The 17757-nt window shown below is 36.5% G+C and overlaps 1 protein-coding gene across 2 annotated transcripts in view; it reads left to right on the plus strand.

Moving 5' to 3' along the window:
• Nucleotides 1–912: 912 nt before the first annotated feature.
• PPP2R3B (protein phosphatase 2 regulatory subunit B''beta) overlaps nt 913–17757 on the plus strand; it is a 41702-nt gene continuing 24857 nt past the window's right edge. The window contains exons 1-2 of one of the 2 annotated variants that reach the window (XM_032226642.1): nt 913–1034; nt 3616–4031. In XM_032226642.1, the coding sequence (XP_032082533.1) occupies nt 3687–4031 (345 nt within the window). In that variant the 5' untranslated portion in view covers nt 913–1034; nt 3616–3686. Of the gene's footprint in view, nt 1035–3615; nt 4032–15760; nt 16074–17757 lie in introns of those variants that run through there. The other variant, XM_032226643.1, reaches the window with a different exon arrangement.

Here is a 17757-nt window from a genome sequence, read left to right on the forward strand (position 1 = left end):
AACTTGACAGTCTGTTCCTGGCCAAAATCAGGTCTCTGCCCATGTGGGAGCCTCAAGCACAATTAAATGCAATGTAACTGATGAAGTTAGGATGTTTCATTTGGCCATGGAAGTGGCACCACGAATACTTTTCCAACAGAAAATGGGACTTGTCCCTTTAAGGAGCTAGAGCACAAAAGAAAAGCTAAGCCTCTGCCCATGAATGTTGATGCTCCTCCTCGAGATTAACATAAAGAATGGCTGCGATTGAGAATTGATATTGATTTTGAAATTGAATAAATCAATTGAGTTGATTTTATTCCAATGAATGAATTTGGATTTAAACATTAAGCATTTCTCCAGAGATCGTGTTCGCTAACATTCCTGGAAGAGTCAGCGGCATTAAACCAGACTTTCAATTTACTAAATTACTGCTTCCCGGAAGGGGGGGGGGGGAATACAGTTCTTTGCTACTGCTGGTTTTTTTTTTCCTGAAACATAAACCACGGTCTATATCAGGGGGTCTCCAAAGTGGGCCACTTTAAGACTTGTGGACTTCAACTCTCAGAATTCGCCAGCCATCTTAAAAGTGTCTTAAACTGGCCAACTTTGGAGATCCCTGGTCTATATTCCGTAAAATCATACTTTTGTGGTCACAAGTCCCCAAAGGGCTAATGTTTGCAGAATTAAATCGCAATGGTATATTGAATCACAAGGTTCTAGCTGGTAATTCCGCATTGGTTGTACGCAGCCAGCCATTTCCCCAAACAACCACTCCTTGTAACTGCAGCAACTTTTCAAAACGCGCTTCTGTGCATTCTCTGGTCACGCCTCCTTTCTTTCACCCACCAATTAGGAGGCAGCAGGAGTGACGCGCCTATTTCAGACGCTGCGAAGTCCCGCCCCGTTTCTTTCTGCCCGCTGCTGGTTTTTCGCCCCGCCCCCAGCCGCCGTTGTGGACGTTTCGGACGGATGTTTAGGGTTTTTTTTTTTCAGGCCCGGCGGAACGCGATTGGAGCTAAAACAGGACGCGTCCGGGGAAATCCGGATGTATGGTAATCCTATTTATAAACACTATTTGTGCTTTCTGGAACGAATAACGGGCTTTTGGAGTCGCTCCAGCAGCTGAGTTCGGGCCAGGGGTCTCCAACCTTGGCAACTTTAAGACTTGTGGACTTCAACTCCCAGAATTCCTAAGCCAGCTTTGGTGGCTGAGGAATTCTGGGAGTTGAAGTCCACAAATCTTAAAGTTGCCAAGGTTGGAGACCCTTTTGCGGAACAGCTGCGTTTCAGCCACGATTCCATCAACTGTTTTTTGTTTTTCTTTCAACCTGAGGAAAGTTTCCTCTTCTCTTATTCACACAAAGAGAAAATAGAAGGCCCAGAGTCTTGTGTTGGCGTTGCTTGTAGACTAGCTCTGTTTAAAAAAGAAATGAAATCCCCGCGTGGACTTTTGTTTTTTTAGAATGGAGGAGGAAGGGGGATGCCCAGGGATGGCACGAATTATTTGCAGAAAATTGAAGGAAATTTTGTGCTAGCAGCACTCCAGCTCCAGGATCCTCTTTAGAGCACTTAGGATAAGGGAACCAACATAGTAAAAGGCCTTTTTTAAAAACAAAAACAAAAATCACCTAGTAATTAACAATCTATTCCAGTATATCTGGTCTAAGTAGCTGAGGAAACTGAGCTTTCACAAAAGACTGACCAAATGTTGTACAAACACTAAATGTTCTTCTGAATGCTACCCAGAATAAGAGATATTGAAGTACAGACCTTACCACATTTCGTTTGGTGACCAAAGTTACAATGGGGCTGAAAAAAGTGACTTATTACCATTGTTCACACCAATGACCATTGCAGCCTCATTCAGATGCTTGGCAAATGAGCCATATTTATGGCAGTTGCAGTGTTCTGGGGTCCCATTTGTGACCTTCTGACTTGCAAAGGCAATGGGGAAGCCAGATTCACTTACACAACCGTGTTGTTAATTGTGGTGATTCACTTAACAACTATGGCAAGAGATATTAAAATGGGGCAAAACTCATTTAACAAACGTCTCACTTAAAACAGAAATGTTGGGCTGAATTCTGATCGTAGGTCGAGAACTACCTATGTTTGTTTGCACTGACTTTAAGAAATCCACACTGCTGTTGCTTCCCTTACTTATGATTTACCTGTTAAAAAGTTATCCTTAATGAGGAAAAGATAAACAGTATATTTCATTGGTAATGTTAGAAACTCTTCATTGTACATAACCTAATATGTACTTTATAATTCTCAGTGGTGAAGTAGAAGTATTTTAGACGTATGCGTTTATATCAGGTCAGGAAGAAATGAATTCATTGGGTTTTACTCCCAAATAAAAGGATGCGGACTATAAATTTTGCCATTTTCTTATTAAAGTTGAATGAGGCAGAAGACAAGTATATTTACTGTGAATGCTTAAAAAATAATTCAAAAATGCTTCAAACCACATGCAAGAACGTTACTGCTCTGCCATTCATAAAGGCATCCATAAGTTTTTTTTCAGATTTCCATATGAGTTTGACAAAAGATGTTTCATAAAGAATTACTTCAATAAGCTGTCTCCATAAAACAGGGTTTGGTTTTGTTTTTTTCCAGGTTTGATTGAACATGGATGTTGCTACTTGAATTAGTAGAGATATATTGTTGTATGTCTGTAATGTCTGAAGCAGTTCTTCTAAATTTTTCAAACTACAAAGATAAGCTGATTAACAGAATCCATGCAAGTGTCTCTGGTTCATGTTTCATAAGATTTAGTTATAAATAGCATGTTTTGGCTTTACTAAGGTAGGCTCTTAATGCTGAGTATGATAAGCAATTGAATGAAGCATGGTATGATTTAAATCAGCAGTTCCCAACCTTTCTAGCATCAAGGATCAGTTCTGAAAGAAAAGTTGTCTTCCACGGACTGGGGGTATATGGTTTCCACACCCAACCTAGCTCCTGCACATGTGCAGATGAAGTTTTGCTTGTTTGCCTTCTGCTTGTGCAACCTAGTTCCTAACAGATCACGGACCAATCCCAGTCCGCAACTCAGGAGTTGGGGTCCCCTGCCTTAAATAACTTTGTAGGTTAATACATTTGGGACTTCATTAATTGTTTAATTCTAATTTATGCTGTTAATTTATATTGCACATATTCAGGTTAAATCCTGTATCAACCCTTCACTTCATTTAAAAATAAACCTAATAAAATGAATAATTGAAAAAGGTGGATTCTTCATCTGGTTTTCTAGACCTAGGCTATAAAAATACAAATACAAAATGGGTACAAGAGGTACAATAAACATTATTTATTGATCATGTGGCATTTTGCAACCCAGATCTAGTATTTCAACATGAAATTGTTTTTCTTTCTCATATTCTACATGTTCTATAAAAGCATACTGCTAACTTGTACCTCAGTTGACAAATTATGGAGAGAAAGATTTTAACCTTCATGCTCTATAATACCACAATCTAAAACATTTAAAACTGTTAATAACATTGTATCTTTTTTTGCATCTTTATATTTTGGATGGATGGGTGGGTGAGTGGAGACAGACAGACAGACAGATTTAATAATCTTAATAATCTTAAGTGAAATCTTTTTAATAGGCACTTTGTCTTTCAGGTGAAATCTGTTTAATCTGATTTGAAGTTCAGCTTTCATTCAAGCAAAAAATAAATTAAGAGGAGGACAAGATGCCAAATATCAAAGTTTTACAGCCTGTACTAAAAATGAAAGTGGATGAGCTCTTTTTGTGCTGGTTGAGTGAAACAGCAACTCAAGTGATGCTCAAAGACTATTTAAGAAGTATAACCAGTGAAGAAAAGATTGAAATAGGTAGCGGTGATGCTGGGGACAATGAAAATATTCTTTCTCAAATTAACTATGTCTCCAAACAAAGCATGTTAGGCAGTCTGATATCTCCTTTGACTCCAACGAGCCCTCCTCACCTTTCCACTACTCTTCCATTCAGTACCCCAACAAGTCCTAGGAGCTGTTCTGGTATTCGAGGAAAGCGCAGATCTTCAAGTTGCAGAAATGTAAGTGGATTCATTATGTGATCAGTTGCCAGATTAGATCAAATTTCTTGCACTGTAACACGAAGCTATTTTGACAGATTGGTATGTTGCTGCGGAAATGTTATGTTATTAAAAATGTTCTCCCTAGTTCCAGATACATTTGTCAATTTCAGTACAATAAGTTGAGTATGGTATCTGTCCCATAAGCAATTTTATTCACTTCAAATGACTATCCTTCATTTAAAACAACATCAAAATATTATTTAAACAATAATTTTACATGGCTTACTATGGAATCTCTTGTATTTTGATAGTAATGTTAAACCACAAGCTTATTAGAAAAGTAGTTCACAGAAGGAAACTGCTATTATGGCACATAATTTTGTCAATCCAGAATGTATTTACATTCTGAGGTAGTCTATTCAGATTATGCCGTTTTTTATGTTGGCAAGTAATAAACACAATTTTATTTTTAATTTCATCATTTACAGTTGTTTTAATGTTATTTTGTACAGTATTGTTATTTTCTGCAATGCCAATGTAATATGTGTAGTTGTTCTATGTCTACCAAATAGAAATCTTCCCTATAATCCACATGGGAGAAAATATGAATGTATTTCACTCATCAACACTAATGCAATGTATTTACCTTTTGAGGGCTATACACATTCTCAAAGATTTTCTACAATTGAACTTCAGTTCTTTCTTTTTTTAAAAAAGTTTTTTATTTTAATTGAACAAAAACACAAAAAAGAATCATCCTTCATTACATATTGTAGAAAGTGTGTCGATTGGTTACAGATAACTTTCGTGCATTTCTTCCACAGTCATTACTTATAGTTCATATTAGATTATACACTTTAAATCAAAAATCTTTGTATATCTTACTATCAATGTATCACAATTCTCATTTGACTACAATTATTTGAACATGTTTTTACTTCAAAATATTCATACTTAAAGACACAACCACATAATGGCATTCATTAGCTATTTCAAAAAATCCTCCAATAACATTACACTTTTATGACATCTTTTAAGTAAAAGTCAATTAATAAAGTTTTTAAACCTCCCCCCCCCTCCGCCAACTCACTGTTTAGAATTTATATCCAAGTTACTTTTGCCAATACCATAGCATGTATATATTGTTAAACAATGTCCATTGACATTTCCTTGTTGTTATTATAATTGGCTAAAATCATTTACTATTTATGTCCCATCTCCTCTCTCGTCAGATAACTTCAGTTCTTTTAGGTTGTAGTAAATCAGGGCATTTAACAGTTGTGGCAACATTGAGAATGGCATAAAGCTGATAGCATTTCCTTTGATCCTTTTTTGTATTTTTGCATTTCAAACATTAGTTTTGATGCATATTAGTTTGCTTCAACTCTTAATGTTTCTTCCCTTCCTTTCTTCTCTCCAATGAATAGCATATCAGGCAACATTGATGGTAGAAAAATTTAGACATTGCTTCATTAATATCTTCTGTTTAAAGAAGTTATTTAAATTACATTCTTATACTTATTAGCATATCTTCCATTCATGTAAGTCAATGCTTTTTAAACTGCAGAATCTAGAGTAATTTTACAGCCATGACTATTTTTTTCTTATTGTAGAAAGCATATTATTTTACAACTCACTTGTCTTCTGCTTTAGGATATGAATTATCTTACTTTCATATGCTGCAGTTCTTAAGCTAAATGGTAGTAAATATATATATGCTGGTCTTGTTGTATTGGGGTCTTTTCCCATGTAAGATTAATTATGTAAGTAAGATAATCTTAAATGGGAAAAGACCCGAATACAACAAGACCAGCATACCTACACCCGTGTAAATCTATGAAAACATATACATACATATGTATGTATCTATGTATGTATGTATGTATGTATATTTGTGTGTGTGTGTGTGTGTTTAGGTATGCTGGTCTTGTTGTATTCGGGTCTTTTCCCATGTAAGATTGAGATTGTCTTGGCAAAGTTTCAGCAAGGTCTCACTTGCCATCTTCAGGCTGGGTTTTGGGCTTAAAGTGTGATCGGAGCTGCCGTCTTTCTATAAATCTTGGTGGGGGTGTGTGGAGTGCTGGCTTTGTTTCAGTAAGTGGAATGATTGGTTGTATGGTTGTATCATGATTGGTAGATTGGTGCTGATTGGTGCTGGCTGTGTGTCTATTGTTGTTTCGTGTTGTAATGGCCTGGGTGGTGGGTGGGGCTTGTTTGTTGACTAAGGCTGGTTTCCAGATGTCTGGTAGGTGGGAGGTATCGTCACTTTAATTTATGTTGTGAGGGTGTTTCTCTATTTCGATAGCTTCCATAATTATTCTCTTGTTGAAGTATTCTGTTTTGGAGATTAACCTGGTTCCTTCAAAATTAATTTCATGTCCTGTAGCTTTAAGTGCTGGAAAAGGGGAGGAAGTTTTTTTCTTTTTTTCTTACTGCGTTCCTGTGTTCTGCTATACGTGCATTCATTCTCCTGTTCCTTTGTCCTATGTATGTTGCAGGGCATATAGTATTTCGTAGACTCCTTGGTTTTCTAGCTGGATTTTGTCTTTGGGGTTTCTTCCAGTTTCTGGTGGTCACATGCGTGCAAGCTAGCAAGTTTGCCGGTTACTGTCATGCATGCGCGCGCACCAATCAGCTGGCCAGCGTGCATGCTGATGCCAGAAAACAGAAGACCAGCTCTTCTGGTTTCCAGCACTGCAATATGCATAAAGACCAGCTGATCATCGCTTGTACGTGTGCGCCAAAAAAACGGAAGACCCTTTGTGTGCCAGGCAACATGGTTCCACATGCTACTTCGGGCACGCGTGCCATAGGTTCGCCATCACGGTTCTAGGATAACTTTGTACAGACTAGATCCACAGTAAATTTATAGTCTTCTAAGTGCATACATATAAATGTTATCTTCATGTTAATATTTTTTGATGATGGAACATCAAGAATAGTTTAAACTTCAATGCATGGTAATACAAATTTCACATACTGCATCATGGTTAATAGCACCTAGTGTAGTGCTAATTTCAGTAGGAAAATTATAGAAGTTTATGAAGAAGCTAGTGGTGAAAATTAGTGAGGTAGCATAGAGTTTAAATATTGCCAAGTTGAAATCTGGGGGTTGAACCCAGCCAAAATAAATAGGTTAAGAATTGTGTTAAGAAAAAAAAATAGAAGATTCTCAAATTTATTCTGAAAGATTATGGCCATTAATAGCGACATTTCTAATCCACCTGCTGTATGAAGCATTATAATTAATAATAAATTGTGCTCTGAAAAGAAAAAGTAAAATCTTTGTCTGATCTCAATAGACTGAGCAGTCCAGAAAGTCTCCATTTATTAGATGAATGCAGGTAACAAATTTAATACTTGGTAGGATATTTTACCATCTAGTTGTTTATATTTTAATATATGTTGTGCTTTTCTTCTGTCATGTGGACTTGTATAGAAGCATGTAAGTACAGATTAGATATAATGAAGAACTTCTTGACAGTTACAGCTACCAATCATTGGAATAGATTATCCCATGAAGTGGTTTCTTTCCCTCCACCAGAGGTTTTCAAAGGGTGAATAAGTCATCTCTTGGGAAAGATGTAATGAATACTGTAGTATGTAGGAGACTGAACTTGATGACTCCTTATGTTCCTTCCAACTCTATGATTTTGTTGACTATTGGAAGGCTTTTCTTTCAAAATCATAATGTATGCCAATAATTGTTTTCAAGGAAAAGAAAAGCATCAAATGCCTCTAGATAATAATTGTAATAATTGTAGAACATCTTTGCTCATTAACTTTGTTCTTCATAGCATGAAGAATAAAAAAACTAATGAAGATGATTACTGAAGAATGTACCTGTAGTAATATACAACACAGGAGCCCAGCAAAAGCTATTAGCTAATTATATCTTGTATAAACATTAAAATGCCTGGTACAGTATGAGTAGGGGACTACAAGCTGCTTCCATTTATTTGTGACTTGGCATGTCCCACAGGTTGATTTAGTGCATGTCATGAACAATGGATTGGCTCTGATATCAATAGCTTTTATGAGTGAGTCTTAGTGAGGGTTTGTATTGCTCTCATGACAACAGGCAGAATTGCAATAATTGTAAAATAAATGCAGTAAGAAAAAAAAGTTTGTTAAGCTTCCAAATATCTGTCAGTTCTCTATTGAAAGAATATATGCACAGTTTTTGTAAGACACTTCTTATGACATTTTTAATGTATCAAATTTATACACATAAGAGAGAGATACTGTAGGAAGCAAGTAAACTAAAAACAGAATTAAAAATAAGTTTAAAAACTTTTTAAAAAACAGAGGTTTTCAAGTTCTCAACCACATCTTGGTTCGCCTGCCATTTTTAGATATCACTATCCCAATGGCATTTGGCAGAGCCAAGTCTTGATCCTCTTCTGGAAGGACAGAAGAGTGGGGACCCACCTTCCTGTCAAAAGATAGGAAGAAATCAAAATTCTTTAATTGATGGGTTCATAATATATCCTCTCTGCCTAGCTAGGTGAGACATTTGATGTAATTTGGACAAGATGATTCTTCAGGTAACTTGGTCTCATAACATGAAGGGCTTTAAAGGTAATAACCAACACCTTGAATTGGAAGCAAATTGGCATCCAGTGCAGCTCAGATACCAGAGATATTATATGTGCAATCCTAGTGTTATCACCAGCTTCAGTTTTTGAATAGTCTTCAAGGGTAGCCCCATGAAGAGTGTATTGCAGTAGTCCATAGGGGAGAATACTAGGGTGTGAGTTTAACATAATCAAAAAGTTATATAATAAAGCAATACACAGGCCACCATATTTACCACCAAGCTATATAGATAGACGTCTTCAAAATATAAAAGCTGTCAAAATATATCCTCAAGCAGGGCTGATGGCAAATGTTATAACAAGTCATAATAAAGGTCTTCTAATTAAGGTGGAAGAAGAGATGTTAAAGTGTAATTGTTACTATTGATGACAAAACTATAGTAATTAAACATTATGCATGAATTCCTTTATAGATCTGTGTCCCTAACACATTGGTTGATTATGGGCTTGGCTTTTTGAAACCCCACAGCAAATATGAATTCCCAGGCAAAAGGATATGACCTGGTTTTTTTATTATCCTTTTCCAGACAGATTGAAATTTTTCTTGGAGAATTACAGGTACCAGACTTGGCAAAAAAAATAATTAATGACCTATTGATTGCTAATTAATTAGACCTTTTGAATGTCAGATAAACAAAAGGCAGAAAATTAGTAAATGACACTGTCCCACTTCTCTGCTGTGGTTGCACACGAAGTACATATGAGATGCATCATTAGACAAGTAAAATAGTTCTCAAAAAAATTAGAAGTGACTTTTCTAATGGGATGCAATACTTATAGTTCAGTGGTGGGTTCCTACTGGTTTGGCCGAACCGGTAGTGGTTTAGGGGCCTGGGTCACTGGAACCGGCAATGCCCCTGGCCTGCCACGCCCCCAAACTGGTTCTCTGGGCGGCACCTGTGACGACGCCATCCTGTTTATTGTTTCTGCACATTTGCAGAACAATTTTAATTGCACTGTGCATGTGTGGCACTCACATGTGCGAACTGCCAGTAGTGCCTGCCGGAACCCACCCCTGTTATAGTTAACATAGACAGACACTGTTTCCATGTGACATACCTTAAGTTCAAATGAGATGTGCCTGTCAGTTGCACAATGAAATCTAAGGTTAGCAATAGCAGTAGCCTGATTGTTCTCAGGTATATGTGTCCTCCAGGAAACAGATAGATCCTGAAAAAGCATGTCCTATTCTGTTTGGCGAGTATCCAACTGCCACTTTGTCTTATTTAATATCACAATTTTAATTTGTTGACAGATCTCCAATCTCCTGTTGTATAATAATTATATCTAAGAGCTCTCCATAGATCACCTTATCTAGAATCTTGCCTATCTCTCCATTCTGAGAGGAGACAATATGCATAAAGTTTTTTGAAAGTTTCCATTCAGCTTCTACTGACTAACCTCTGCTTTAGCCTTTTGGAAAAATCAGTATTGACTAAGCATCCACAGTGTCATAGACAATCTTCCTTTTCCAGCATGACAAAAACACTGTTAAAATCGAACCAGCCAGGGACCCAAAACTGAGAATTAGTCAGTTGCCAATTTCCACAAGTATTTCAAAAGTAGCAATCCCAGATAGCATCTTATTAAAGAAGCAGCAAAGAATCTGGAAAATAGTTTTCAGAATTATTGAAGGCAGATTTCCCAGCAGTCTAAACTTATATAAACACAGAACTGGAAGGTATATAGCTTATTACTTTAGGTTTAAACTTTTTGGCCTTTTTGGCATTCGAGAGTAGATATGGGGCCAATTTCAGGCTTTTTCAGAACTTTTATGAGTAAGAATGGGAACAGTTTACTTCTCAGAGATATCCCATTCCTATTTCCACCCTTAAAATACTTTTTAAAAAGGGGCTGCAAAACTTGAAACTCTTACCTTTCAGTGATGTCACTATCTTATACAGTCCTTTAAAAGTCAGAAGTCTCACTTGCAACCCTTGACTTCTCAAATGTTGTACACTCTTGTTTTATACTCTGGTGTTTTTTCACATATACTGTGTTTTTGCAAATATTGTCTTTGAAAGTGATTCTCAAAGTCATTTATTTAGGTTTTGAGTACAGATTCCACTGAGAGAAGGCCAGTTGGCCTATCTTTGTAGATTGTGCTGGGCATTCATCCTTACAAATGTTCTGAATTTCTGGGGAGCTGAATTTAGAGCAGATGTTGTAGTGTATGCATTGCCTGTAAGAAGCTGGTTTTGCATTCCAGACTTTTATTCCCTAAATTGCAAGACTTCATGGAAATTACAGAAGAGAGTACATAAGGCATTGTTCCAAAGCTATAATTAAAGGGGGATTATTAACATGAGACACTCAGTTTTACACTGCAAATGTACATGTTATCAATTTAGAAACAAGTTGCAATGACTTGAATAGAATTCACTTCTAGATAGATGTACATAGGGCTACAAACCTCATAATCTAATATTTAATTTTAAACCAGTTCTAATATCTAAATGCAGTTTTAAAGAGGTGGTGTAAAAGTTTTATTGATATGATATAATTTTCCAAACCTGTCATTATGCTAACCTTCTGTAACCTATAGTCTTTCTCTTCTCTCCTACCCTCTCCTCTCTCCTCTCCCTCTTCCCCTCCCCTCCTCTCCCCTCCCATCCCATCCTCTCCTCTCCAATCCTCTCCCTTCCCTTCCTCTCCTCTCCTCTCTGTCTCTCATCATGGGATGAATTAATATAAATATACACTGATTCAAAAAGGAAGTCCTAATAAATACCTATTATACTAATATAGGTGATGTACATTAGATAGACTCATGACTCAATTGCCCTTTGGAAAAGTCTTGTTTTTATTACTACTTCAGAAGACAGTCATAGTGAAAGAAGCCAGATGTAGGAAGCCATTCCAAAGGATCAGAGCCACTGAAAAGGAACACCAGCAGGCCTTATCCCTCCTTGTAAGCCACCCTGAGTCCCCTCAGGGAAAAGGGCGGCCTATAAACCCTAATAAAAATGAAAAAAAAAAGTTTCCCTACAATGGAGAACCACTAATAGTTTCTCCTAGGTAAATTAACTGTAGATAGCTAGGCACCAAGCCACATAACACTTTATAGGTCCTCACCTTACAACAACAAACGAGACCAGAATTTCTGTTGCTAATCAAAGTGAGTCACATCTGATTTTATGACATGTTTTTCCACAGTTGTTAAGTGAATCATTGCAGTTGTTAAGCAAATTCAGTTTCCCATTGACTTTGCTTGTCAGAAGCCATCTAGGAAGGTTGCAGTTGGGTATCACTTGAACTCAGGATGTTTGAGACATAAATACATTTCATTGGCCAAGCACCCAAATGTTGATCATGTGATCCAGGCGATACTTCAATGGTTGTAAATGTGAGAACTATTGTAAGTCACTTTTTATGATGACATTGTAACTTCAAATGAATGGTTGTAAGTCAAGAACTACTTATACCAGCACTTTAAATTACATCTAGAAGCTTATTGATAACCACTACTGGGTCTACAGTATTTGTGTAATGTGGTCCACTAGCAAACGCCAATTAGGGCAAAAGCCATTGTAACTTCCAAGTGATCTTCAAAGTCAGTCCCATGTAGAACATGTCTAAGCCAGTCATAACAGGGCATGAGTCATTGTAGCCTCATCCTTTTCCCTCCAAGTAAAATGTCACAGCTTTGGTGCATCCATCAGAGCTGGGACACACCCCACCCTGGACTGTAGCCTCCAACTACAGATTCTTTTCTAGGAGGAGCTGTGAGTCCAGAAGAATCCCAATTATGGACCTTCCCCTTTCTATATAGTGCCACACCTTCAAGACACACCCCTACAGTTGACAGTTCTGAGGAATAAACAATAAAACTAGTGTCTTAGTCAGATTAAGTTTAATTCTGCTTTCTCCATGCAGACTCTGATATCTTCCACATATTGGGATAGGACTTCAACAACATCAGTAGTGTGTCCTGGAGTAGTAATGTAAAAAGTGGGCATCATCAATACATTGATGATCCTAAGCCCCAACCCCTTTGGATGAACTCTGCCAGTAGTTTCATATAAATATTAAATAGGTATGAAGAGACAATTGCCTTTTCTAGTACCCCGCTAGAGGATAGGCAACAGGTTGATCTCTCCTGCCACCTCATGAATGACTGACTGAAACTGTCCATCAAGAAAGGAACAGAACCACTGGACAGAGACTCCCAGTCCTCTTCGCAGATGGTCAAGAGGATATAATTTGACAGTTCTAGAGCAGATAGCAAAATGAGCCATAAATGCTTTGAAAACGATGCAATGAATTGTAGAAGTCAGTGTGACTTCATTAGGAAAAAGTATAATCAGACTAATGTTCTTTTTCATTAGCTAAGTTCATCAATATGTTGTGAGAATGCTGTGGGCAGGATATACATTGTCTTTTAAAAGCATTTGACAGAGTTCCCCAGGACATTCTGTTTTAACAAGGTAGTTAAACACGACTAATTGCATAACACAGATTCCCAGTTTATTTGCAAGCAGCAGTCAAATGAGGTGTCAGGTATTGGCTATATAAATTACTGTAATTTTTTTTTAGTGAAATGCTATTCTCCCTTGGTCCACCATGGTGGCAAGGACTCCTACTTTTCGGATTGTTTAACTCTTCCTGTGGCAGGCATCAAGGCTGGGTGGTGAGAAAGATGTATCTTTCTTTTAGTGAGTTCACAGAATGTTCCAGCACAAGGAATCATTTGCAAGGGTTTATGGTCTTTGCTGGCTGCTCAACAAATAATCAAAAACCTAGGAGAAGATTGCTTTTCACAACTGCCACATGTAGCCTTATCTGATGATGGTGGGTGGCTCGGTGTGATCCCTTGTCACATCTGAATAAATGTCTGAAAGTGATTTAAGATGTTAAACCCTAGTGGAGAAAAGCTGTGATATTCTTTCTGCAAAAGGCCTGTTAAAAGGGTAGAGATAACATATACAATCTGTGGTGCAGCAATAGTTTTTTGCCTTGTTTATAAAGTCCAGTTAATGAGCATAGATATTTTAAAAGCCTGAAGCTCCATTAGGTACATTTTCCGTTCCACAGGTCAAAATGAACTATACCTCTTAAGACTTTGTGTTAAAACTTAAAGCATAACATTTATTTTGCGCATCAGATGTTTGCTTTTTGTTAAGTCCTCTCTATGTTAGTCAATTCTTTCTTTTTACAAACTTAGCAAGAACACAAACCAGATCCACTTTCCTAGATGTTTTATTCATAGGTCACATAACTTTCACCTCTCTTTCCATATACCCTTGCTAATTTGCTCGGGAGGTAAACTGTTCTTCCTGGCAAGGCTCCACCAATTAGGCAACTCCCGGCTGCCAGAATTTCAAAAGTATCTGTCCCAGCTATGCTCTTGGACAGAGAGCATGTTGGCAATTTGGACCAAATTGTAGTCACACTAAATGCAACTCTTTGGCTGGGTAATGTCCCCTGCATTCCATTTGATAGTGATCCTTCTGATCTCCCTCAGCTGCCCAGGACTTTGCAACAGTTGCAGAAGGGAGAAGTTAAAAAGTGACAGATACTAAAAATGAATATGAGAAAATAGCATCTCAGTTGCTTGATTGCTTAAGCTATTTATTGAGTGTTATGCTCTTTGCTGACAAGGGAGAGGATGAACCAATGGGATTGGGCTAGCCCTGCTCCATGCTTTGAAGTTGGTCTCCATAGATGCAAACTGTTTCACATAGTATTTAAAGAAACTTTTCTACCTCTCTTTCTTTTAACAGGCAAAGAGAAAATGTTGCTTGTATCGCAGATGAAACTGTATGCATGGATTACCAAATAATATGCTTCTATTTAGTTAATATACAAAATTCACATAAATAACAAAGTGAGCAAGTCACTAAAACAAAATAAAATAAATATTATAATTGTTAGCTTTATATGGGTCTGATGAAATCAGTTCTTTGGTCTGATTTGAAAGTTGATTTGAAAGAGATAAAGACTGTCATGGTTACCCATTTGTGGAAAGAGGAGCATGTGCTTCTCATCAATATTATTCTGGTTCTCTCTTTGGATTCTGATTCATATGGTAATCAAAGCCACAAATGAAAATTAGGCTATAGAAAAGAAGAATTTACATATACACATAATTTTCATTGGTAGATTTGAATCTTGTGGTTAATTAAGAATGGATGGTCAACCGACTTTTACTTTACAGTTAGTTTCTAACCACAATTATATGGTAAAATGATAAATATATTCTGGACAAATTCTGTTAACTGACAAGTCTCAAAAACGAGTATGTTTTACAGAAATATATTCCCTTTTGAGAAAATAATTACAAACACCAAAAACTAAAGAAGCTCAAACTTATAAAATTAAACAAAATTTTGATATAGATATCAAAGATATTAGTCATAAAATATTAATACTTAATCTTATACTGGTCTTATAGGGAAGATATAGATGATTTGGGTCAATTGACATGACTGATCCTTATTCACATGATTTTCAGTTTTATTCCTTGTATAAAGTGAAGTAGATCTACACTGCATGAGGGAGAGCTTAGTCACTGATGAAATCTAGTCAATGCAATATTCCATATTAAATGCAAGCTTTTCAGGGATATTTCATTTTAATTTAAGTGTGCAAAAAACCCCAATGCTTTATTAAGCCTCTATTTATGGTTGTATTCTATAGGGTTTGTGAAAGGACAAGGAGGTAGAACAAAAAGTATGCTTTTGCTTTTTTATAAATAATAATAATCAAAAGTTAGTCAATATCAACCATCCTTGAAAATGAATTTAGGTTTTTTTTTAGCTTTATATATGCATCTTACTTTCATAAGTATTCTGTTGTGCGGAAAATAGGAGAAAAATAGTTATGTTTGCAGTTTTTAGTTATTTATAAAAATAATAAAGGCAGATACAAATAAATAAAAAATTCTCTTATATTTCGGTTTTTTAGGATATACAGTAAGAATATGTGAAAGACCTTTGCAAATTCCAAAGGGCCTCCAAACCTAATACTAAATAGACTATTCTGACATTGTTCCTCCTTCATTGTTTTTACTAAACCAGATGTTTATTTCATTGACATTTCACAATGTCACTTTTATGAGAAGCTCATGTATATACCATACCATTAAAACATTGGAATGTGTGAAGTAAGGAACAGGCTCCTAAGTTGCTTTCCTGTCTGTGTTTGCAGTCCTGGCAAGTTCCCTTTTAATGTATGGAGCAGGCTACGCTGAACTCGCTCTCAGAATAACACAGAAGTAAAACGCAGCTGCTACTTTAAGTGGCACTGTGTGATAATAGGACTCTGCTGTTTACTGGGACTCAAGAGCCTGGACTGGTGCACACATAAGCATTATATGAAATCTGAAAGCATGAGGATAAAGGAGATTTCTTTACGACAAGACCCTGATCTGCGAAAAGAATTGGCATTATTGGCTCGAGGATGTGATTTTGTTCTGCCTTCGAGATTCAAGAAGAGGCTCAAAGCTTTCCAACAAGTACAGGTTTGCTTTCTATTATGCATTTGGCTAGAGTAGGCTTTTGGGGTTTTTGGAGGGGAGTAAAATTCCTGCTTTGACTGGAAATGAGATCCATGTGCCTTACTACTTAATGATTCGAACTCTGGAAAATCTGGAAAATGTTCAGGTTGGTATAAAAATGAATAAATATATGCCTAGATCAGAATCATTCTTAGAAAACTGCTTTAGTTTTTCCCTTTGTTTTTTAGCCTTCTGATACTTAGTATGTCCAAGAATTGTGAAAACATGTAACCTGATGCCAAGCAAGGCTTTTCTTTTTTTCATATTTTATTGAGTAATTACAATTTTGAAAATAAATACTGAATTACATGATGCTATTTGTACTGTAAAATGACATAAAGGACATTTGAAAGGAATGTTATAAGTGAGTGAACATTATTTTCTTATAGCAGAAATCATAGGTTTTAGAAGTGTTGATTTATGATCATTATCTTCTGCATAGTATATTTAAGATCAAATAATATTTGTGACCAAATAGAACATGCTGAGAACTATTAACTGGCTTCAGTGTTCAGTTCTTTAATTTCTTTTCAGCTTGCTTTTCTAATACCAATATTTTGTCCTTTTGCCAATGAGGGAATTTCCATAAGGACATAGTTGGACAGAAGATTACATTTCTTTCTTAAAGCTATAAATATAATTAAAACATTGACTTCAGCTGATTGTTGTCAGTAGCAAAATGTTAAATCAGCAAATTATACAATTCATCATCACTTTTTTCAGGGTTGTGTAGTAAATACTAGTCTTGTAAATAATGTTTTTTTCCAAGAGTTTTTCCTGATCCCCTGATGCCCAGAAGTTGACTTTGAAATGTACGTGTTCATGCATGCAGAGAACTTGCATAGCGTGGTAGATTCCGGAAGAGTCTAGTTTTTCCACTATATGCCTATGAATATATAGATTGTGCGAGGTCAATCAGAAAGAAGGAATGGTATCAATATAGCTGGGATACACACGATGGCTCTTCAAAATACAATGATAGGCTCCCACAGTCTGCTTTCCTTGTGAGATTTGGATACGGGCTGAAGGCTGAACAAAGATTTGAATTTCTCAAAGACTAGTTCCCTCTCCTCAAGAGGTGGGGGGGGGAATGAAAAAGTATAAGCAAACAGGACATAACTAAAATGTTTTGATTTGTGGGTTTTAAGTTTTCAATCCATCCTCTCTTTTTTTTCAAACGAAAAGGAATATTGAACTATTCTGTCGATTTTGTTGTTGGTGGTTTTGTCATTGCAAAATTGTCCAACTTTCTTTATATATAAAATCTACTGATTTAAATAAATTCAACAAAATACACTTTCCACAATAATTTAATAGCATGTCCTGGCACTCAGGAGACAAGTTGGGAAAGGCTAGATTAGGTCAGGCATCCAGTGAATTCTTCCTGGGGGGAAAGATTTAAGCTATGCCCTCTTTTGCAGTCAAACTATGAGCTTCTCTCAGAATTGTTGCTTCTGTTCCAGATGTCATCATATCTTTGCACAATAGCTTCCACTATTGTGAGATTGTGCATTTGAAATAATATGAAAAACTTTTTAAAGAAGAAAAGTTGAAACATTTTAAAATCCACATGTATAAGAAGTTGAACTTAATTATTAGTGATTCCATTTAGTACAGTGTTTCTCAACCTTGGTGACTTTAATGCTGG

Source organism: Thamnophis elegans, chromosome 11 (assembly GCF_009769535.1).
Source record: "Thamnophis elegans isolate rThaEle1 chromosome 11, rThaEle1.pri, whole genome shotgun sequence".
Lineage (NCBI taxonomy): Eukaryota > Metazoa > Chordata > Lepidosauria > Squamata > Colubridae > Thamnophis > Thamnophis elegans.